The 23,894-nt window shown below is 43.7% G+C and overlaps 1 protein-coding gene across 1 annotated transcript in view; it reads right to left on the bottom strand.

Annotated features, from left to right (window-relative positions):
• AKAP12 (A-kinase anchoring protein 12) overlaps nt 1-23,894 on the bottom strand; it is an 81,582-nt gene that overhangs the window by 19,248 nt on the left and 38,440 nt on the right. Inside the window, exon 2 of the mRNA XM_090279979.1 lies at nt 15,761-15,875. Within this exon, the coding sequence (XP_090136105.1) occupies nt 15,761-15,875 (115 nt within the window). The remainder of the gene's footprint in view (nt 1-15,760; nt 15,876-23,894) is intronic.

Below are 23,894 nucleotides of genomic sequence, written 5' to 3'. Positions count from 1 at the left end.
CTCAGGTGGCCTGTTTCCTGGAACTCTTTGCGGGGGGCTGCTACCAGGCAAACACTGTGTCTTCAACATTTGATCAAGGCAACTTTGAAAAGCTTAAATTATTGAGCATTGAGTCTGTTCATTCGTTTTTTTAATGGTAAAAGCTAAACTTTTAGATCAAACTGTGCCACATTCCAACACAGAGACAATATATCCCAGTACACAAGATGAAAATTAGTTAGATCCTATGTTAAAAATTCAGAAAATTTCAGGCAGCCCTAAATTTTTAAATTCTTTTTCACTGAAACTTCAGGTTTGTTCTGTATAAAGACACATGGTAAGTGATAAGAGTTGGTGTATTCTCCCGATTCTGACACACTTTTTGTATGTCAGTCTCTGATGAGGTTAGGTCCATTTAGCTCCCTGGGTTTATTTCCTTCTTTTCCTATTTATCGTTTCACGCCTTGCCTGTCTGACCCCATTCACACAAGCTCTTCCTCTCAGCAAACAAAAAATACTATTTCTCTTTCCTTTAGAACTTGAAGATCGTATTCATTATTTTTTGGGGCCAGGGGAGAGGGTGGGGGTCTGGGGTGGACCAGGGTGGTGGTGAGATATCACGTGGGTGCAAGATTTATCGGGGTGATTACTTAGGAAGTTATGTAATGTCTAATCACTGGGGTGTACCCCTGAAACCAACATAATAATGGATGTACACTGTAATTAAAAAATAAAACAAAATGATTTGAAGTAAAAAGGGAAACCCGAGTACAGGCGTAGGGGCTGGCATGGCAGGCACGTAGTTGCCCCTTCGGACCACCAGGGGGCGCTACGCACCATACTCAGTTGCCGTCAGGCCTTCTGACCTTGTTACAAAAATCAGCTTCACCCTCTCCGGAAAGGCCCAGCCAGCCTTGCCTTAAGTCCACGTGGGCACAGGGAGTGATGCTCCTCATCCTGACGCCTGGGAGCTGATTCTCAGGGCGAACCACTTTGCAGCTCCCTAACCTTTTATCTGCCATAAAGGGGACTTAACTTTGGTTTGCAAATTGCTTCTATTATGAGGGTCTGGTGTGTGAGATATGCTGCTGGCGCTAGGGTCCCTCCACAGTCCACATACCCAAGGGGTCAGGGCAGCTCTGCATTCCTCTCCTCCCGGCACCGATGCTCCCAGCCCAGCCCCCCAGAGTCCTGGCTGTGCCGATCATGGATAAAGCTGACTCTGGGGGCTGTGTTCACGCCCATTCACTGAGTGGCCTGCGGTCTTCCCAAGCTCCCAAGCATGGGGATCAGCCCACACACCGTGTCCCCAGGTGGAGCCCAAACCCCTCCCCAGAGCTGTCCCAGGAGTCCCGGCTGCCTCCAGCATCTCAGGTCTCAGTTCTAAATTTCTCAACACCAGCTCATAGGGACAGCACCTGGGTGCCACCTTTGAAACACACATGTTCACCTTAAGGATGCACCAGTTGATCATGACCTTGCCTAGCCTCACCACCAGCTCTTTTCCATCCCCAAAGTATAACTTCTAACAATAGGACAAGCAACAGTTGTTTCCCTGAGAGCTGAACAGGAAGAAACTTCATTAGTTACAAAGCTTAGGCCCAAAACAACATTTAAAAAGGTAACTTGTATTGCTGTTCGGTTTTGTCGCTTAAACTTTTCACTTATTTTTTTTGTCATTGGTAAAGACACTAACACATCTGATTTATTCTTAAAGAGGTCACATGGAAAGCTATTGACTCACTCAGCAGACAGTTCTCCCTTGTCCTCCACCTAAGCAAGACAGAGTGTGTGGCGTAGCTGGTCCCTGAGCCTCTGTGTGTCTGGATTTATAAAGAAAAGTCATCCACCAAGATAAACGCAGGAGGATAGATCTCACCCAAGGTGAGTGTACAATGCAGGCACCTTTCTTTTACGATCACTCCATTCCCTGTTTGCTTGTTTGTATTAAATCAGAACTTTTACAGGATGACATCATTACCCACAGCAAAAGTTATGGGAAAATGTTTACCAGTAACATAAATAGATGACAGAAAAAGTGTTTTCCCGAAACTTCACGGTTCATTCAACGAGTATTTACCAATTTCTTGCTCCGTGTTAATTAAGCTAAGCACCCAGGGATACAACTGGATGCTGTGCTTGGCCTCAGGGAGCCATCTTGGGTGGCAGACACACCCAGAGGTAAAAGTGTACAGACCTCAAAACTTCTGAGCCAGCCTCTGAACAGATGGGGGTGGAGGGAACCGCCTTGCCTGGGGTCCAGAGGGGGCAGCGTGGGCAAAGACATGAAGAACATGACATTGAGGGAGTCTTTTGGGAGTTTCTTATAGCTACAAGCTCAGTCAACTTGGGGAGACCAGGGGAGAGCAGATAACTGGATATGAGAGAAATATTACCTTTGAGGCCAGATTACAAAGGGTTTTGAATGACATCTTAAAAACTTTGTAATGCATACAGTGACCCAAATAAAGAACAGGCAAAGGATGCGAGTCGACATTTTTCTAAAGTAGATATACAAATGACGAATGAGCTTATAAAAAGATATTTAACATCATTAGCCATGAGGAAAATGCAAGTCAAAACCACCATGAGATACCACTTTTCACCCACCAAGATGGGCAGACTCTGGGCTCAGTATATTTTTGGGTCTCTGTCCCTGTGCTACCAACTCAGACAAATACCAGCTAATTGAATTTTATGGTCCAGCTGGATTGGACATGTTTATATAGACATGGTTATTTGGACTCAAAATCCTCAAGACAAATAATCTGAAGACTAATTCCTCAGGGACTGTTGTAATACACCAGAAGAGCTAAAGAGGGGCTTAAAAACCACAGAACAAGACAATTTTTAAAAAGCAAAGGGAAAATAAATACTTAAAAATACAGTCCAAATAATAAAGTGATGTAAAATAAGCATTATTTCTCCTTTTATCAAGTCCCCATATTTTTATATTCTTTGATTTGGCACTTCTATTTCTATAAATTTGCCAAATGACAGGCAGAGATTTATGTATGAGAATGTTTACTGGCTTGGGACATATAATTATTTAAGAGCCTAAGTGTCCTGCCCAGACTGGTGTGGCTCAGTGGGTTGGGCACTGTCCCACAAATGGGAAGGTCACTGGTTCAGTTCCCGGTCAGAGCACATGCCTGGGTTGCGGGCCAGGTCCCCGGTTGGGATCGTGCCAAGAGACAACCAATTGATGTTTCTTTCCCTTTCTTTCTCCCTCCTTTTCCGCCTCTCTAACAAATAAATAAAATCTTTAAAAAAAATAAAAAATAAAAAGAACTTAGGTGTCCCAATGGTAGGAAAATGGTATATCCAACTCTTGAGTGGATTATTTGACAAAAACAACATTTTTGAAGCATTTATGGCAAGGAAAACACCTACATTGATTTTATATATATATATATAACCCAAACCTCTTTTGTTCAGGGTAAAAGCAGTATAAAATTATATATTCCACATAATCCCAATTTTGCTCTTTTAAATGAATATGTAAGACCGAGGTAAAAAGTCCCCGGGGGAGTCGGGGAGCCAAGCAGAGTGGAATTATGAGTGATTTCTGTCTCAGTATTTCCCTGTATTTCACAGATCTTCTCAATGACCTTCTGTCACTTTTACAGTGAGACTGAAGCATGCTGGGCACCTGGCGCTGGGTTGGCCAGCGCGCCCGGCACCGCAGGCCCCTGACTCTTAGAGCTGTTCCTCCGAGTTCTATCAGAACGCAAGGCAGCCTAAACCACGATCTTAAACTCTCCAGTCGTGGACATAAACATTAGTAAGCTGAAGTCAGGTTAAAGTCACAGCATGATCTTTTTAAAATTAGGAAATAAGAAAAAACGTGCTTCGCTACCAGATTTGGGCAAATATGTGAACAAAAGTCAAGTCTACCCTGAGTGTCTCTTCATCATAACGCTATGAACGCCTGTCTTTGGGGCGGACAGACGCAGGTGCCAAGTCTGAAAAGCTGGCTTCCAGTTCTGCTGGTCCTGATCGCTGCGTGGCCAGGGGCAAATGTCTTTGGGCTTCAGCTGAGAAATATACCGCGCATGCTGATGTTATTCCAAAGTGCAAACAAAGGTTAACTCTAGCACTATTGGGTATATTCTAGAAGCAGAATGCATGTAAGCTATTCTGCTTGTTTTAAATCGTGCATTTTCTTTTTTGTTTTGTTTTTAATGACTCATTCTTTTATGTAACCATTTCCATGTTGTTTGGCTCTCCTACTATTGTGCGATTATAAGTAATATGGCAAAAATATTTGCATTTAAGACAGTAAGAAGTGAGAATACAACATCAAAAAAAAAAAAAAAAGAACAGTCTTGCCCTGACTGGTGTGGCTCAGTGGGCTGGGCATCATCCTGCAAACTGAAAGGTCGCCTGATTCGATTCCCAGTCAGGGCATATGTCTGGGTTGGGGGGCCAGGTCCTCGGTTCGGTTCGGGGTGTGCGAGAGGCAATTAATTGATTGATGTTTCTCTCCCACACCTCAATGTTTCCTTCCCTCTTTTTCTACCACCCTTGCCCTCTCTCTGAAAATAAATAAATAAAATCTTCTTTAAAAAGGCTTAAGGCTCTATACACCAAAAATTGGCTTTCTCAGAGAAATAGTATCATTCACTTCTTCAGTGGATGAAAATGACAGTTCTAACACATCCTCGTCAGCACTGTAAATCATGCGTTCTTAATGTGGCAACAATTGTCCCCACTGGGTGAAAACTGGTTCCTGGGGAGGAGGCTAAAAAAAAAAAAGTTAACTCTATTTATGTATGAAGCATATATATACACTATACACATACATATATAGAACATAAATTGATACACAGTATATCTGTACTATTAAAATTTTGGGGGGGGGCAATTAGGGGAAAACGGTGTCCCAGGAGACTTCTCAAGGGAGTCACTGTGAAAAGAAGGCCGACAAATACTGCTTTAAATATAGGTAAGCCTCGTTTAAGGCAGCCTTTGAAAAATACTCTATAAAAAGGAAGCATCTTTGTCGTCAATCTTTCAAAGATGCATCCTAATAGGAGTAATCAGCCTGAGTTGGCTTGCATTGCAGGAAGAGAGAGAAACAATCTTTTATTTGCCTGAATTCTTAACCAAAAGAAGTAGGAGGGAGGGGCAAGCTGCAGGGACAGACCGGAAGAAATGCTCACTGCCTACCCAACCCACTACGTTTTCCATAGCTCTCTGCCTGAATTACACTGTGACCCCTAAGCAAGCCACACATGACTTCAAATTTTCTAGCAGTCACACCGAAAGAAACAAGAAACACTTGCTTAATTTTAATATATTTTATTTTCTCCCAATATATCCATCATGTTATGTCAATAGGTATGCCATGTGAAAATTTATTAATTTTGCGTTTTTCTGTTGTACTAAGTCTTTGAATCCCAAGTGGAGCACACCTCCAATGGGGTTAACCACATTGCAAGTGTTCAGGAGCGGTGCGTGGCCAGAGCACCCCCCGCCCCCTTCTGCTAACTTCTTTCCCAACGACAATGTAATCTCCTTGCTTGACTCCCGTGTAGAAATGGCCAAGGTACCCAATCACAGAATCGCCCGAACTTCTTTAGGGTCCAATCCAGAGTTGGTTCCTCTGTTTTCTCAGTAGCCTAAACCCAAACCCTATAAGCCCGCCTCCCTCCCTCCCGCCCTATTACCGAGACTCCCATGCTAGAGTCCTCCGCCTGCAGCCACTACATAAGGTCAGATGGCTTGACTACAGATGAGTTCCTAAGTAGCAAGCAATTAAATTCCCATTCTTAAGTTTAAGTGGCACAGCTGTCTTTTTCATTGTTTCTTAAGTTAACGTAGTCAAATCTTTTATTTTTTCCCACCAACTTTTAAAGAGGCTATGCAGAGAAATAATTTTTTCTTAAGTCCTCAGAGACATAAAAGATATTGGGGCTGAGAGAAAATAGGATACTTCAAAAAGAAAAGTTAGAACAAAAAAAAAAAATCTGTTTTTAGAAATTAAAAATACAATAACCAAATGAAATCTAGTCTTGAGGACATTTCCCCAAAACACAGAGCCAAATACACAGAGATAAAAAAAAATAGGGGGGAAAAAAGTTTTAATTAGGACCATGCTACAAAGTCTAAAATCTGAGTAATGGTAATTCTGAAAAGAGAAGAAAGGGGAGAGAAGAACTAGCTTCCCTGAGGTGAAGGGCAAGCTGAGCACATGGAGTCACACGGGAGTCACGGCCACAGGATCATCGGGAGACGGAGGACAGAAAAAACGAGACACGCCGTCCTGGACATTAAGACTCAGAACAGCACCAGGTTCCAGTGGGAATACACCGATCAAGATGACACTGACGGAGTGCCGTGTTTGAACACTGAAGGGAAATTAACACAACTCGGGGAATGTTTGGGGCCAGCAGGAGGGAGAAGCTCCATTTTTGTACAAAGTTCACTCACTGGGTTTAGACAATGAGGCCACGGAGCTTGAGGTTCATCTCGGGGACTCTGCTGGAGGCTGGCTGCTTAGGTGCCAGCCCTGGCTCTGCTGGGACCGTTCTGCTGGAGGCTGTGACTCGGCCACTTCGTTTATAACAAACAATGATTTGGAAAGTGGGAATTATTTTATTCTTATTTCTAGCTATTGCATTGGGTAAGGCCTTACCCAATGGGAAAGATCAGGATGAGAAAAGAGTGATATTTCCAGCATTAGAAATACATAACAACAGCCTTAGCAGGTGTGGCTCAGTTGTTTGGAGCGTTTTCCTGCAAAGTGAAAGGTTGTGTGTTCGGTTCCCAGTCAGGGCACATACATACCCAGGTTGCAGGTTTGATTCCCGTTTGGGGCGCAAACAAGAGGCAACAATTGATATTTCTCTCTCACATCGATGTTTCTCTCCCTTCCCCTGTCTCTAAAAGCTACAAAAAAAAAAAAAAAAAATGTTCTTGGGTGAGGATTAAAAAATAAAGATAATACATAGGAACACATTTGATACTTTCTTCATTCTTTTTGGCTTTGGCTCATTTATCGACATCCTTGGTAAGGGGTCTCTTTAACATAGTCTACCTCAGTGTACTTACCGCCTCTAGCCAACCAATTCTTTACCTGGTACATAGTAATCCTCGGCGTGAAGCAAACGAAGTTGTTCTCACCGTTTACAGTTTGAGGGAGAAACTATTTTTAAGGAGCAGGAATGTTGAAACGAAAACCCAGTTATGCTTGGCCAGCTTCCATCACGCACATTCATATCTGAAATATATATACATATGAGCCCCGGCATTTTTCTTTTAATGTGAGACAGCTTATTTTCTCTGGAGATGTTTCGCCTTGAGAAGAAAAGATGAAAGGGAAGACATGATAAATGTTTTCAAATATTTAGAGGGCTGCCGAGTGGAAAAAGGAGGTGAGCTTGTGCTCGGCAGTTTCAGAAGGCAGCACCGGGAACAGAGCTGGGCTCCCTGTTAGAGGGACTCCCCAGCCTTCCAGGGTTCAAGCAGAAGAGCCTCTGACATGGGGACAGGAGCCTGGCTAGACAGCCAGCCTCACAGTTCCCTTCCACTAAGGCTTCTTGGTCCCTGTCCTGACTTTTCAGTTGGTCCCTCATGAAGGCAGGTGTTATGGGCTGAATTGTGTCCCCTCCAAATTTGTATATTGAAGCCCTAACCCCAGCACACCAGAACCTAACTGTATTGGGAGAGAGGGCTTTTAAAGAGGTGATTAAGTTAAAATAAGGCCACTGGGGTGGGCTGGAATCCTATCTGACTGGTGTTCTTAAAAAGGGATATTAGGAGCCCCGGCTGGTGTGCCTCAGTGGATTGCGTTCCAGCCTGCAAACCAAGGGGTCACTGGTTCGATTCCCAGTCAGGGCACATGCCTGGGTCGGGGGCGCATGAGACACAGCTACACATTGTTTCTCTCCCTTTCTTTCTCTTTCCCTTCCCAGCTCTCTAAATAATATATATATATATATTTAAAGGAATAGTAGGATACACAGACACCAGGGGTGTGTGAGCACGATGGAAAGGCCACATGGAAATGGGTGATAATTGGCAAGCCCGAGAGAGACCTCAGGGCAACTGAACGTGACGACACCTTGATCTTGGACTTCCCAGCCTCAGATTGCGAGAAAATAAATTTCTGTAGCTTCTGCTACCATTCTGTGATATTTTATTCTGGCAGCCCTAGCAAACGAATATAGCAGGATAACCGCCTTGTGTTGGTGTCAGGCTAAATACTGCAAGTCCAACGTAAAGACGTATTAAAGCTGGTTCATCCAATGAATTAAATCTAGCACACACTGCTGCCCACCAAAATAACAGATGCATGCATTGTCAGCACTGGAGGTCGGAGGTGGGCATTGGCACTGCACAGACACTTTTAACTAAAAAGTAGTTTGAAAAAATTCCAAGTATGGTACTCAGGAATAAGACTCCATGGATGGGCTAAGAAGCTGTAAAATTTAAGCCCGGAGAATATATCTTCTAGAAGTTATCCAGGCATCTCTTCACATAATATAAGGACATTGCGCTCTAGAACGTATCAGAGTAAGACCATTCAGGGGTTGCTATATTAGGTGAAACCGGGGATGCATCAGTCTTTGAGAAAGCACCTACATTTTTTTCATTAAATAAATTAAATGGCTAAAAAAGAATAATTTAAGGTATCCATTAGTGGCTTAATCACAGTAGAGGATGATTCATCGTGGACCACCTCATCCTCTCCAAGGGGATAAGGGTCTGAATCTTGGTATTCTTATTTGGACAAGCCCATCCATATGCTCTTCCTCAAATGGACCAGAGGGTCGACCCTACTGGTGAGGAACTGAAGTGGACTCCAACTATAACCACTTACAAATCTCTGCAGTAATTCAAGATTGACGGCCAGTCCTTAGGGCAAGTAGATATGGCATTTATCAACATCTTTCACCCATCCTGGGCCATAACAAACCCCAATTACATAATTCCCATCTTCTCTTGTACAGGGGGAGAGATATGTTACCTGTAGACACATTTATGAAGCTACTTATCTTTCTTTTGTATCTAACTGATTACATATGGAGACATTCTTCAATACATTTTCCCCTCTTGAACTTTTTGTTCATTAAATTAAAACTTCAACTCTAGAAGATGGCTTTTAAAGATGAGACTAAAAAGAAAAAGCATAAAAGTGTCTTTATAAGAAGGCATAATGAAATTACCAAGTGGATTCCCACCTGCCCAAGCTCACTTGGCTGTCTTCAACAGCTAATCCATCATTTGGTTTCTAATACCTATATTACTAGCAATACTGATGTTCCTCAGTCATAGGATTTCACAGATGGATGAGGATGCTCATGTTCCAGATGGAAATTGATGCTCCATGAGATAAAGGGACGTATTCAAATCAAGGTTACGCAGTGGACTGAAGTGATTTATAAAAGCGAGGGAGGGTAAATAAAGTTCTTACTCCTTCTTCCCTTCCCCACCCCCATTTCTTAACTTAGAAGGAAAAATAAAGGTTTACTACACTGTCAAGACTTGGATATAGTTCAGAGGAAAAAAAGTCTTCTCTAGGCGGTTTGGCTGTTAATTACTAAAAAGGAAAAAAAAAATCTGTGTTTCTTTAAAGATGAAAGCTCTAGAGTATTATACCCGAAATTTGTCAATGACATAAGTAATTTCAGAGACGCACGCTAAAAATATGGCTGCGCAGCGGGGGAATGGATGAAAACCAGTTCCCAGAAACCGCACACTAGCGTGCTTTTGCCTAAGTTCAAGGCCTATTTGGTGAGTGTTTTCCCCCAGTTTTCCAAATACTACAAAACAGGATACAGCTCGAAAAAATGTCATGTTATAATAATGTACTCGAAATACCAAAGTGGGGAAAACCAAAAATCCTTTTCTTTGGCTATTGAGCACTTGGACTTCATAGCATTTGAGGACTAGCAGCCTTCATTTAATCACAAGCAGGTCAGGGTCTGATTCCACGTTTCCAGGTAACACCTGGGCAACCACGAGTCAGCCCCTGTGGGAGTGCAGCTGGCGTGCTCAGCAGTGTCCGGCCCTGTTAGTGCTGATGCCACAAAAAAACGCCTTGGGTGAATCTCTAAAGCTGCATATTTAACTAGGCAGGAAATAAATTGATAAAAAGCTAACAGATCGTCCTCTCCCACAGAAGTAACTTAAAACGACATCTTTATTTACTCAAATATTTGTTGAGCCTTTACAACGTGTGAGACACTGTTCCAGGCTCAAAGGATTCAGGACTGAACCATAGAGGCCCCTCCCCCCAGCCCCCTTAGTCCCCCCCAGAGGTGGGGGCTGAGAGACAGACATATGGAATGCCAGCTGTTGACAAGTGGAGAGAAATAATGAAGGATGGAACTAGTAATGTGGACAACAGGCATGTCTTCATGAACATAGTAATGAGGTAGCAATTATGTCACAAACTGATACGGAAATTTGAATCATAAAAACCTTTCTTTCCAGTGGAGAAAGCCATCTCAGAGAAAAAGAAGTATTTGGGGGTGGGATGGGGAGGGGAATCATCTTTGAACATAGACCTGGAGCAGCCCTGAGGGTACTCGCTATCCAGAAAGTTCTTAAATGATCAAAAGCAAAGGAAAACGACTTGTCAGTCCAGAATGGATTTTCTGTGAGGTAACAAGATCCGCAGGGAGGGCCGCGGTCACTTGGCAGTAACCTTACGGCCCGTCCGTATCCCAGGGACACACTTTACACCGGGAGCTGGCAGGTTCAAACAGCAAATTTAATAAACGCAAAGGCTGTGATACGAAGCACCGTTTGAGAAATGAAATTCTCTGCAGCGTTGCAAGCTAAGCTTCCAGATAACTGAGCAATGAAGCCTCCATTTGTTACTGTGTCTGTGGGGAAATATCCAGAGATAGAAAAGGGGAATCCTGGGACATGTGAGAAATACACCCTCAGGAAAACCTCTGCTGTAAGCAACATCATTTTGAGAGGTTCTTTTTGGTTTTTATTTCCCGTAGGGTTGGCGATTGCCCCCGGGCTCAGAGCAGATATACAATAGTGGTCCGCAGGCAGGCGCCTTACCTGAACAACCTGGTCGGGTTCCCTGTTAGTGTTACAAAGCCTGTGCACCTGGGTGGCAGGCCACGGGCCCCCAGGGGCACGTGCTATTGGCACCCACCTGCTGGTGGAAATGTCCTCACTCTGGATATGCAAATAGCACAAAGCCCATGTGAACAAAAACGTCACAACCAGGAAGACCACTGTTGTTCACTGGCTCACACAAACGCCTGCAAAAGTTTTAAATCTAAAATTGGACCCAGACCAAGACAGAATGTTTTAAAAATCTTTTTCAGCCATTTAACTCATGGAAAAACATACAAGCCAAAGACTATAGAACAAATGACAATTTAGGTTGAGAAATGAGGGGTTTTTTTTTTGTTGTTTTGTTTTTTTGTTTTAATCTTTTCAGCAGAAGCAGATTTTCCACAAAACCAATAGCACTTATGCAGCCCGCATGAATACGGGGAGTGACATGCTGTGATAGAACATTCTAGTTGGGAGAGGGCTGCATTTCTATATAAGCAGTTTTGATAAATGACAAATTACCAAAAAAGAATTCAGAAGGAACTAAATCTCCCACGCTGAAGTAACTTGTTTTCCATTTTAACAAATATTTCTTACTGTATACTCTCTAAAAGATGGCCCCTGAAATTAAATCGTCCTCAAGCCCCCTCCCAAACGTACATATTATGACCCTGCTACACAGTTTAGAACACATTCTAGGCAGTTCCTTGATTCTATCATTTAAAGAACATTTATAAAGAAAGAGGATCCCATTTTCATTATAGGAAGAGGACTGGTTCTGAATTACCAGTATTTCTGGTCTCAGGAAGAGAACAAGAAAGTCAAGGTGTTACTGTAGGTAGTTAGCTAATTATTAATAAGAAAGCAGTGCAAAAGGAATTAGACATTGAGTTTAATAAACCAAGGAGCATAAATCTGTTTGCTTCACCAGGAAGCTACAACTTAACACCCCAGGGGACCACAGCCTTGCTCTTGCTCCACCAAGCGGATTAACACTCCTCATCCTCGCCCTCTAGGACTGACTGTTGTTGGGGCACAGGAGGGGTATGGGACGCAGGGTGGGGGTGGGGGTGCTTGATCAGAGGCCTGTCAGTCTAACTAGGGGATGTGGCCCTATCAAAAGCCCACAAAAGCTTGGGAAGTTTACTGGTTCTTTTGAAAAAGCACCTGGTCTGTCCCAAACCCAAGCTAATGTAATCCCAGAGGAACAAAGAAGCGCTGTCTGTCTGTCTGTCTCTCCTCCACCAGGCAATGCTCTCATCCCATGCATTTGCATGTTCTCTCTCACCCAGGAGCACGTGACCAGTGGGTTGAGCAGCTACCATGGCCCACAGAAAATGGCGCGGACTCCAAAAGACTAATAAGCTTTAATATGAGGCAGACACTCTGGACACTGGCTTGTGTTTTGGCCTTGCTGAGGACACAGCTGGACTTTTTCCATGCTGGTACAGGCAGAGATGAAACATTGGAAAGCCAGGGGCAGCCTTCCCAAATAAACCATCTTGCCACACCACAGTCTCCCACGCGTGGGTCCTTAGAATGCTTTCCTTACGATGCCGTGAAGAGCCCAGTTCCCACCAACAACAAAGGTGCAGAAATATATTCACTGATGCCTTTGTCTTAAATATTGTCAGTCACTCTGGACTAAAAACACTCTAGCAGGAATGCCCCTTCTTCCACAACTGACCCACTTATGGTAGGACCAGAGCCCATTGTTGGCCAGTCGTCCCCCCCACCCCCGCCAAGGACCAAGATAAGTCACATCTGCTCCTAAAGTGGATGGTAGTAGAAACCAAGGTCCCCCAAATTCTCCATTAAAGATTAACAAATGATGCCTTTGTTTACATGTAGAATGGATTTCTGGAAATACTTATAAAATCTAACCACAGATTATCACTGATGTCAAGAGAAGAAGCACGGAAAGTTTTGTTCAATAATTTAACATGAGGACTCTGTCTGTATTTCCCTTACCAGGTAGACAAAATGGGGTGAGAAGAAACAAAGCAAGTGTATCAAGCTGTTCCAGAGACCCAATAACCCAAAGGAATAACAGTTCTGCCTATAACAGCAAGAGCTCATCCCAAAGGGAGGGCCTCTGAAAATGCCCTAGGTGTGTGGGGGGTGGCAGGGGGGCAGTTCTTCCCTAGATGACAAGACCTTGCAGGATCTTTTGAAGAACAAAGTATATGGATGACTACTCTTCTTGCAAGAGGCATCTACTATCTGCTCAGACCCCCAAGGCCAGGGTCAGCAGCCTCGGGGTAAATGGAATAACCATAGCGTGGGGACAGATCATCTTCTGTAACAATAGTGTTGACCCACATGGCTGAAATCTGAATGAAATTGTAACTAGACTAATGGAAAATAAATGGCCAGCAGACCTGCAGTAAACATGTCACAGATAGGAAGGATTATATGAAAACGTGGGCATCTGCCCCTGTCTCCGTTCTCTTATCAGTCCTGCACGACAGGGTCAGGTAAGAAGCCTGGCTGGCACCACCCTGCTGGCACGTTTCAGGGCTCCCCCATTGCCTTCTCAATACTTTCTAAACACCATGCTGCCTTCAGGGACCTACCACCCAGCTGTTCTCCTTTTTGAGTTTCCATTCCACCCTTGGCTCTGCATCCACGGTTCCAACAGATGACCCTGTGGAGGTGCCCTGCTCAGTAACAGCACAGTGGTGATGAGCTCACCCTTGGCAATCTGCCGATGTAGGTCTGAATCTTGAGGATGTTATCAACCTACCTCATAGGGTTGCTGTGGCTTTTTAGGGCCATAATGCACAAAAGGCACAGTTCCAGGACCCTAATAAAAACTGGTGAGGTGTTGGCTGTTATTATTCTCCTCGCTTTGGCAGCATCCCCTATCACCATAAATCTAAACCCAACCTCCCCTTAGCCACCAGATCTCAACCTACCCTCTGACCCCAAATGATTACCCCACCTGAACTCTGAATGTTACCTCGTGTAACATTCATCAGATCACCACGTCTTAACCTTATTTTTATCTCATGTTTCCTGCCATAGCCTAGCTTCTTGTCTCCCCTGATGACAAGCGCTGTAAGTGGTGGGCCATGTCCTCGTCTTCCCTGAAGCACCCAGCACACTGGCTTGGCCAAGGAAGACTCCAAACTGCTGTGGCTTCATTTGATTCGAAAGTTAACACAAGAAGGACAAAGTACTTTGGAATTTGAGTTGGGCCATTGCAATTATTTTGGTAGAAATTATTTGAAACTCTCCCACTAGATTATACAAATCCTCCTTCTGTAAGACTGTACATATTTCTAACTTTATATTGGGCCCATGGTGCCACAGAAAGAGCAGTATTGAAGGGCTTCAAAACAAGTCTCCCAATCTGCCACTTGGACAGAAGGATTAATCTGAGTGAGCTAAAGGCGAGTCAAAACTCAGCAGATTCAGGAAAAACTCTTTACCTCCACCCTCCATTGTCTAGATTTACATTGGAAAGGGGCCCGTACCAATAAGAGAGCCACTACCAGAGACTCCTTTTTACCTAAGAAACTTACCTACTTAACTGAGCAGAGCAACCTTTGTTTTGCAGACAGCTCCTCTGCCCTCCTGTGAACGGCCCTCTCCGCCCTTGCCTCTCCAGACCCCTACCCCTCTCTTTAGCTCAGGAGGTTATGTAAGCTTCAATTACCTGGCTGCCTTTTGAGTCTCCTGTCTTTATGCCCCCTCCCCCAATTCGTAGGTTGGTAATTAAATTTATTTTTCTCCTATTAATCTGCCATGTCATTTTCTTTGACCAGACAAAGAACCTAGATGGGAAGAGACGAAAAATTTCCCACCCCTACAGCTTGAAGCGGTTTTATGGGGACGCTGGACAAAAACAGGCTCCACATGTTGGAAGAATCTCATCAAACCAAGGCAATGGCCAGTCTCCTTTCAAAGGACTTTCTAATTCAGTCATCCTGTTAACATTACACATAAAAGTCAGTGTACTGTATGCCAGATCATCAATTCATGTATCTTTGATAGTGGTTGTTAAATGATTCCTTCAATTATGATTAAATAGAATGATGAAAATAGACCTCAAGAATGGAGGAAGGGTCTTTTTCAACATGTGGCCCTTCCTGGGAGACCTACTGGTCATGGTGCTTGATTCTGCCCCTGAGGTGTGGTTTCTGCCACTCCACACGGGCTGAAGTCAAACTACTGGTAGTGTGGTGAAGGGTACACATTCCAGTAACTGCCCCTCTAGGATCTCAAGGTGCAAGAGCGACAAACATGCAGCACATCACAGTTTAGGCAAAGAGAGGTGTGTCCCTTGAAATGCACACCACCAGGAAAATCTAGGCACATATCGTGGGCTATTTCTTTTGAGTGGGAGACAGTGACTCTCAAAGCAACCATGACTCCAGTGTTCCCGATAAGGATTCACATTAGACACCAGACAAGTAGTTGGGACAAGGCCACAGTGAAAAAGTGAAACAAAAGGCACTAAGTTCCAGATAGAAATGTCTAAGAAAGAGGAAACATGACCTCACTTCCTATACCCAAGGATTGGTATAACTTCCTAAACAAAGTGTAGGGTCTACCCAAATGTTCAGATAAATACTTCCTTTTTGTAACCGATTCACTGCTGTTGTTGTCAACATCATTAACCCCAGGGGGGATGACAGTATGTATATTCTGCCCAGACCTGGGCTTATTATTCTCCTCGGATTCACTGCAGGTGTTGTTTACCCTCCAGCCCCTGGCTTGGCCCAGAGCCTGGAAGGTGGCTTACCCTCTGCGACAATGACTTCCTCCTCCTTGCCATTCAGGGCTCCCTCCTGGAGGCTGAGCTCTCCTGGCTCAGCTAAGCCATTGACAGTGGACAGCTGACCATTCTTCTGTAGGAGCTACGGGGAAGACAAAGCTCAATGTCAGTCTTCAGAGGCAAGATAGAAATACTGCAACTTCAAGAAAAATAGATCATTTAGGAGAAACACAGAGAGATGTTGGGTCAATGACAATGAAGATTTAAGTCTTATTCATCTGAATGATCCAGGTACCTTACAGAAGGTACCAAGAGCTATTGTCACACAGACAAGGCTTTGTATCCATGGAAATGTATACACTGTTCACTCACGGTGAATGCATGATTTACACACCCACCTTTCCAGGCTTATTTGAGACCTAACAAACAGTGAATAAGTCAGGTGCGGTCCCCACCATATTGAGCTTACAAACTACCATGGAAGCCAGACTTTTAAAAATATTTTTTACTTTAAAATAATGTTTCCTTGCGATTAGAAATTACACATATTTGACTAGAATATGCATAAGTAACAATGTGTCTTTCTCAAAGTAGAGCACAGACAGTTTAAAAAAACAATTAGTAACTCACAGTTTCAGAAACAGTCCTGAAGGAGGAATACATAGGACAAATGACAATAAACAGAGGGCCCTAACCTAGGCTGGGGTGTCGGGGCACAGTGGGGGGCTTTGTAGAGGAAGTAAAGGTAAAACTGAGATCTAAGTTCCCAGGCAAGGGGTGTTTGATAAAAGGGTAAAGGGGGTGCAGAAGAGGGGCAAGTTGAAAGGCCCTTCAAAGGCCAGTCCATCCAGAGTGAACAAGAAAGAGATATGTAATGCATGATTTTACAGTCATTGTTTTTCCTTAAAAAGTATTACTAAAACAGTCATTTGCAATCTTCCCTATAAGGTAACTTGTGCAATGGAGGTCACCAGTAGCAAAAAGAGTAGACACAAAGCCATGCCCTTAGGTCATGAGAATATGGGTAAAAAGCTTTAAGCCAGATAAACATGGCACAATAACCTGTAGGAACCTAAAGCGCTCCACAATGTTTTATACTTCATATGCTCTTCTCATCTGTCTTACCACCTGAGCAGGTGCTATTGCTTCCATTTTACAGATGGGGGCGCTGAGATGCAAAGTGACTGAAGAGCATCAGATGGGCTGGACAAGGTCCCACCGCTCAGGAATGGAGGTGGCTGTGGCCTGAAGGCGCCAGGGCTCACCACTGACGCGCCTCCCCCCACGGTTTTTCCACACATGACGAGCCATGAAGGACCTGTTCCTACGCACAATGACAAAATGCCTCAAAGAGCATTCCGCAGTATCCAGACCTGCGGCTCCAAAGGAATCTCGAAGCTTACCACCCCATTAGTCATCGTTCCAGACCAACAGAGCGCGCTGGCCAGATCACCAACGTCCATCACTGCCTTGAAGGGCCAGTGGGTTCAAGACAGTCAATCCAAAAAGCTGCAGCTGTGCTAAACTGGTTTCACCTGGCTGTTCCCCACGCCCAGCAAAGCTGCCCTTCAACTGCATGAGCTGCCTCCTGAAATGATCCCACTGTACTTTAATACTTACTCTGCCGATGGAACGGTTGGCTTCACCAGGCCCATGCAGAGTCCATTTCTTAGAATGCTCAGATTACATTTCCACTTAAAGTCTTCTCTTACCGAAATATGAAAGATGGGACTTTTAAATGAAACCCAATGACAAAGCAAAGGAGGGGCAGGGTCTCCACAATGCTCATCAGCAAAAATGTCAGCGATTAAGAGTATTTTAACTAAATATCACTAGCTAGGTGCACAGGTTAGACTTATATTTGATTAACAACGTGAAGAATCAGGGAAGGGGAGCAAGAAACATATTATTGTAAGGCTACACGGTAACCCAATGAATCTTAAATAAAACAATGTTGACATATAGCCCATAATATGGCAACTACAGTGTTCCCTCACTTACTGAGGGTATTACGTTCTAGACCCCCCATGATAGGTGAAAATCCGCGAAGTAGGAGCCTTCGATTTATTTTAGTATTTATATATATATTAAGGCCTTATAAACCTTCCCACTCTTATAAACCATTCCCGCTCCCTTATTAACCTTTCCTACTCCCTTATTAACCTTTTCCACACTTTTATAAACACTGCTTATGGTCTTAAACATATTCTGCACTCTTAAATCTTCGTAACTTTAACAACATATGCATACAGTACTGCAAAATCCCGCAACATAGCAAAAAATCCACGATAAATAATTAAATATAATATTTTTAAAAATCCCACGATACAGTGAGGCCGTGATAAGTGAACCGTGATACAGAGAGGGACTGCTGTAAATAGGAAACATGAGAGAGCCATTCTAATACCTCAGGAAATGTTGATCAATTGTGCTCCTGGTTTAGGAAACAGAACTCTGAAGTTTTACAGAATTTACCATTCTACAGAGTTTCTATAATTCTTGAGAGATTTCTCATACTTTTTTGTTAATTATTAAATCTGAAATATTTTTAGCCGGAGTCAGATCAAGTATCTTCAAACGTGAAGGATCTTACAGGACACAGGGCACAAACTTTCATCTACGTTTAGAAGTGATACATGGATATAGTGAAGTATATTAGATGATGTAAGTAAAATGAGTCTTAAAAACTGAGATCAGCTCTGGCTGGAGTGGCTCAGTGGATTTAGTGCCGGCCTGCAAACTGAAAGGTCGCCGGTTTGACCCCCGGTCAGGGCACATGCCTGGGTTTCGAGCCAGGTCCCCAGAGGGGGTGTGAGAGAGGCAACCGATCACTGTTCCTCTCATACATTAATGTTTCTCTCCCTCTCTCTCTCTCTACCTTTCCCTCTCTCTAAAAATAAATTAAAATTAAAAAATAAACTGAGATCACCTGCTAGCCTTCCTTGTATCTGAAGTGTGGTAAATAAATTTTGGATTAGGCATTCCCAGAGACCACAGGGCAACTGTCTCTACCACAGGAAGGCATGAATGAATTGACTTTGATGGTGACGGTGTGAACATTAAGTTTGGAGCCTATTTTAGCCCACGCATAGTTTGGATCCAGCAAGTGTACCCAAGCTGTGCCCCATGGGTGACATCTCAAGTGAGCATTCAGAGTCTAAGACACACCAACACCCCACACAAAAATGGGGCTTCATTCCTAGCCACACTCAGACATTTTCACCATTCTGTGTTTCACTTAGAAATGCTTTGTACAAAACCTCGTGTGTTCTTGAGAATGGGTAATTAACTTTTCTCCTTGCCATAAAAAGGGGGTTTTGTTTTCCTTTTCTCCCATCCCCGACCATTTAAATAATTCATACTATTACTAACGGTTCCCGTGCCTCTGAGAGTTACACATACATTAGGGTCGCCCTAAATCATACGAAACCTAGCCCACAGCTACTTAACATTTGAAGTCCTTTCTGTCCTTTCTATGTGTCTATATATGCACATGGGCATTCTTTAAAATACATTAAAAAAAAGGAGAATACACGCTTTTCATGACCTAATTGTTTCATACACTGAGGATGCATTTCTTTATCAATAATCAATAAGCACATATCCGGCCTGTCATAAGCCATTCTCTGAAAAATTATGTCTTCTGAGATGGGAACTCGACTTGAAAGCCTTGCTCCTTGCACTTAAACGTAGCAAGCACCAGAAAACCTGTTTTCCCACTGGATTTGTGCTTCAAAAAGGGTAAGCGCCTCCTTTGAGCAAATCAAAACCCTCAGTGTTTTCAAGCTTATATCCTTCGAGTAGGTCAGCCAGAGTTTATTCCCGAAGAGTAATACCACATTACAACTAAACAAATTCTGAAAAAAAGACCTCCAATGCTTCCAGCAACAGTTTTTTCCACTCATTCCCGTAAGAAAAGAGCTGAGAATCTCCAAAATGGTCGCCCGGACATCTCAGGAAAAGGACCCGATGTCCCCTGTCCCGCTTTCTTCTGCGCAGCGGTCAGCAGTAGGAGCATCAAGCTCTTTAATGAGTGAACAAAACAGATGAGCTCTTGACAGCTGTCAGGGTGTTGGGGAAGCGGAGGTGAGCCTGCTAAGGTCACGCTGCTCCCCACGGAAGTGATGCTCCTGGCTATTCCTTCTCACTAGGTGACAGCAGAGGTGGGCGGTACCCAGGGTCCTCCAGTCCAGGAGATAGATGAGGCCCTGAGCACGTAAATCACCTGACTCCCATAGCAACCCCCACAAAGCAGAACCGTTAAGGGGCGGTAGGAACCAGAATCTTGTGAATAGAAGAAGGACACACACATAAACAATTAGAATAAAAAAGATGATCCGGGAGGGATTTTAAATCCACGACAAGATGTGTCAAGAAAACTCTTCAATGTGTTTTCTTCATTCGAATAGAAAGTGTTTTGAAAATAAACCTTTAAGAAAACCAAACAGAAGAAAATAGAAATCAAGAGTAGAAATCAGTAAACAATATCTTTGGAGAATAATTTTAAGTGTGCACACCCATTGGCTCCACCACCCGTTCTACCAGATATGGCTTTACACACGCATGCAAGTGCTGGCACAAAGGCATGCCATGTACAGCAACTTATAATAGCAACAGCTATGCATGAAATTATGAGATATCCATATAATAAACAGCACTGAAGGGAATGAGGTAAGTTTAGTCACACTGATGTCCAATTGAAGTGGAACAAAAGCAAGCTGCTGAGAATGTTTGATTCCTTTATGATTCCTTTAAAATAAAATAAAAATAACTAACAGGGAGGGCAGGAGAGAGTGCTTGCTCCGATGTTTGCAGAAGCCTTAAAAAAAGTCAGGGATTACATATCCCAAATTTTTAACTCCTCTGTGGAATTGCTGTTTGGTTTTATCCTTCGGAGATGGATTAGGGAAGAGACATGGTGTTCTCTTTATTCACTTCATCATTATAAACATAAAAAAATACATTGACCCCTACAGTCCCTGGGCTCTTAAGCTATAAGCATGCTATTAACCTGACTTACTAGGCAAAAGGGGGTTCTTTCACATGGTGCTTTGGTGTAAGACCCAACAATTAGTGTTGAGAAAAATGGGTCTTTATTTACAACATTCCAACCTGGGGCGGGGCTGTGAGCACTCCTGCTCAGAGCCCTGTTCTCCCACAGACTCAGCACTTCCCTTATTCCCCAAAAGGCTATAAGCCAAAAACATGCCTAGAAGTTCCCCATCCCTTATCCATGAGCTGTCTCCTTCAGGATCTGGGGTACGATGTCATCAGCCTCCGTCCAACAGTCCAGGGAAACATGTGCTGTGTTGCACTGGATCACACATGGTTCTTTCCTGCCTTTGCCTTCAAAGCTGCAAGGATCTCTCTTTCCTTGTAAAACCACATGGTACTCTCCCTTGCAGCCCTGGCTGGTTTGGCTCAGTGGATTGAGCGTCGGCCTGCAAGCTAAGTGTCGCTGGTTCGATCTTCCAGTCAGGGCACATCAGAGAAGGAAAACTCTGACTCCAAAAAACCTCCGCTGCCTTGCGGCATACCTCTTCAGGGGAAAGGCTAGGGGAGTAAACCCCGACAGAAAATCCGGAGCCGGAGTCCCTAAGGCGGTTCGACGTTGTAGTCAACACCGGCAACTCCTGCGGCGCACCTGAAGCCAAGCTGTATTGACTCCGTCTTTCCCTTGGACCCTTCAGCTGCGAAGAGAGGGGGGGTCTGCTGCATGGGCAACAGCAGACCCTCCATATCACCCTGCCCAGGCTCTGTAGCTTCAGCTCCACTGGAGAGGACACTCCAGCGTCATCGCAAGATGTCGATTCAACACGGGAGGAGACAGATACCGTGTCACTCCCGAGTCGGACTGCACAGCCATTCTCGGCGGTGCAGATAGACTCTTAAGAAGCTACACCATCGTCTCTCGAGACGGACGGCTGCCGACGACTCTCCCTTGCAGACCATGTGGAGTTCTCCCCAAATGACTGCTGCCTTACTTTTAAATCCCTGACGGTGACCTGTGACGCAGTGGGCATGGTAACCAGTTCTGACCATTCGCAGAACCTTGCGCAGGCCCTGTATACTCTTTCCTCACCATTCCAAAGTCAAAACCCCTCCCATCTCCTTGGAGGCCTTGGAAGAATCAAAGCCATTTGCATAACTAAGACACCAGCTACCAGTCAGATATGCCAAGGCTTCTTGAAAGCTGTCCCTTTCCCTATCCCCCCACCGCAGGCTCTGGGGATTTGGAGGGACCTGCTCTGTAACAATAAGTGTTGTGACAACATAGATGGACCTGAGAATATCATGCTGAGCAAAATCAGTCAGAAAGAGTTAAGAATCATTTGATTTCACTCATATATGGGATATAAAACCCAAAGTAACAACTGAACAAACAAGAAAACAATGAAAAACTCAGACACAGACAATGGTGTGGTGGTTACCAGAAGGAAGTGGGGTGGGGTAGTAAAGGGTAAAGAGGTCAAATACGTGCTGACAGAAGATGACCTGACCTTGGGTGGTGGGCACATCATGCAACATGCAGGAGATGTGTCACAGAAAGGTACACTGCCCAGGGGCACAGACATCGATGTGGTACAGGCCCAGGGCTGGGACGAGGGGGAGGGGCACAAAGGAGTGGAAAGTGGAGGACATCTGTAACAGTGTCAACAATTAAAAAAAAAATACACTTGAAACTATAATCTTATTAACCAACGTCACCCCAATAAATTTAATTTACAAAAAAAGGGAAAACATAAATCTTTTCAGATCTTCTGAGCCAACGGACCAAAGTGCCCTCATGAAGCTTTAACTCCTCTGTTCATATTCTCTCCACATGTGACTGGCATATTAATGTCCTTAGCCAAGCCATTAACAAAAACACCAACCAAGACAGAGCTGAGAATATCACCACTCGGAGGCTCCTCATATAGTAATGTCCTCATTTCACAGACACGTTCATATACGTTTGCTCATTCAATCCTCCGCCATAAGGAAGCTACCGCTGTGATCCCAGCCAAGGAAGCAGGGCCCTGAGAAGTTCTGCAGCTCCAGGAAGTGAAGCTCAAACCAGGTGAACCGAGCAACACGGGTGGTCTAAATGCTCTGCCTCAGGGCTGAGTTGCTCAGGAGCAGAGTAGCTAAGTTAGGAAACAACCAGACCGCCCAGGTCATAAAAAGGGCCCCGGCTGTAAGAATGGAAGTCTTAAGTCATTCTGAGAATACCTACCATCCTAGGTTATGTTTTGTGCTAAAAAGTTTTCCCTTTCATTTGGCTACCATTTACAGAATACTAACAGAATTCTTTGTGGTTTCCAAAAGGTGTTGGAAAAGTAACTGAAAGAGTTGTTTTAAAAGGAACCATTACATTTCAAACGAACCTAAGCGGAAATCTTTGTAAAATCCGAATCTAAACAGGGCATAAAACTTTAGGACAGAGCGCAAGGGATAGAAGAGGGGACGCTTTGGTTAATGAAACGAAATTGATCTAATTCCTAGAGTTAAGGTCACTCCAAAAAACTCAGAAGGAAAGAAAAGATAACAAAAAAACAAAAAAGACCCCTTCAAACCATGAATACCCAAAACTGGGGGGATGGTTACAGCCTAGTTTGCAGGCACTAAAAGTGGTACCTACAAAGCATATATAACGGTGTAGAGATGTAATTTACGTCATCATATTAAATTTAAAAAGCAAACTAAACAGTTACATATACAGAATGATCATAAATACATACAAGAACATACTATAAAATAGCAACTATACTACCAAAATTGTTAATATCACAACATACCAAATTATCATTGGGAAGGGAAGGAAGATTATTTGCTACCCTTTATTTTTTTACTTTCCTGTGTTCTGTTCTTTCTCTAATTGACATGATTACTTTTATAACTGGGTGGTGGGAGAGCCTTTCCTTCACAAGTTGTTTCTTTTTAGATTACTTTTAGTGTGGGCAGGAAACAGTTAAGAAAGTGAAGCATTTTAATTCTAACTTCTATGAGTCCCATGAATTTTCATGGGAAAATAGAATGGCTTTAAGATAGAAACTGAACAGTGAAATCATATTTCAGGAGCTTTTTTTAATGCAAACCAAATCTTATTCACTCAACCCTGGGTGGCATGAGCTCAGAGCAGACAGAAGCAGGGTGAGGGGGCTGGGTTCTCTGGCACAAG

This window comes from Furipterus horrens, unplaced genomic scaffold, assembly GCF_987537825.1.
Source record: "Furipterus horrens unplaced genomic scaffold, mFurHor1.1.pri manual_scaffold_6, whole genome shotgun sequence".
NCBI classification, from domain to species: Eukaryota; Metazoa; Chordata; class Mammalia; order Chiroptera; family Furipteridae; genus Furipterus; species Furipterus horrens.
This window is presented reverse-complemented; position numbering and strand designations above follow the sequence as displayed.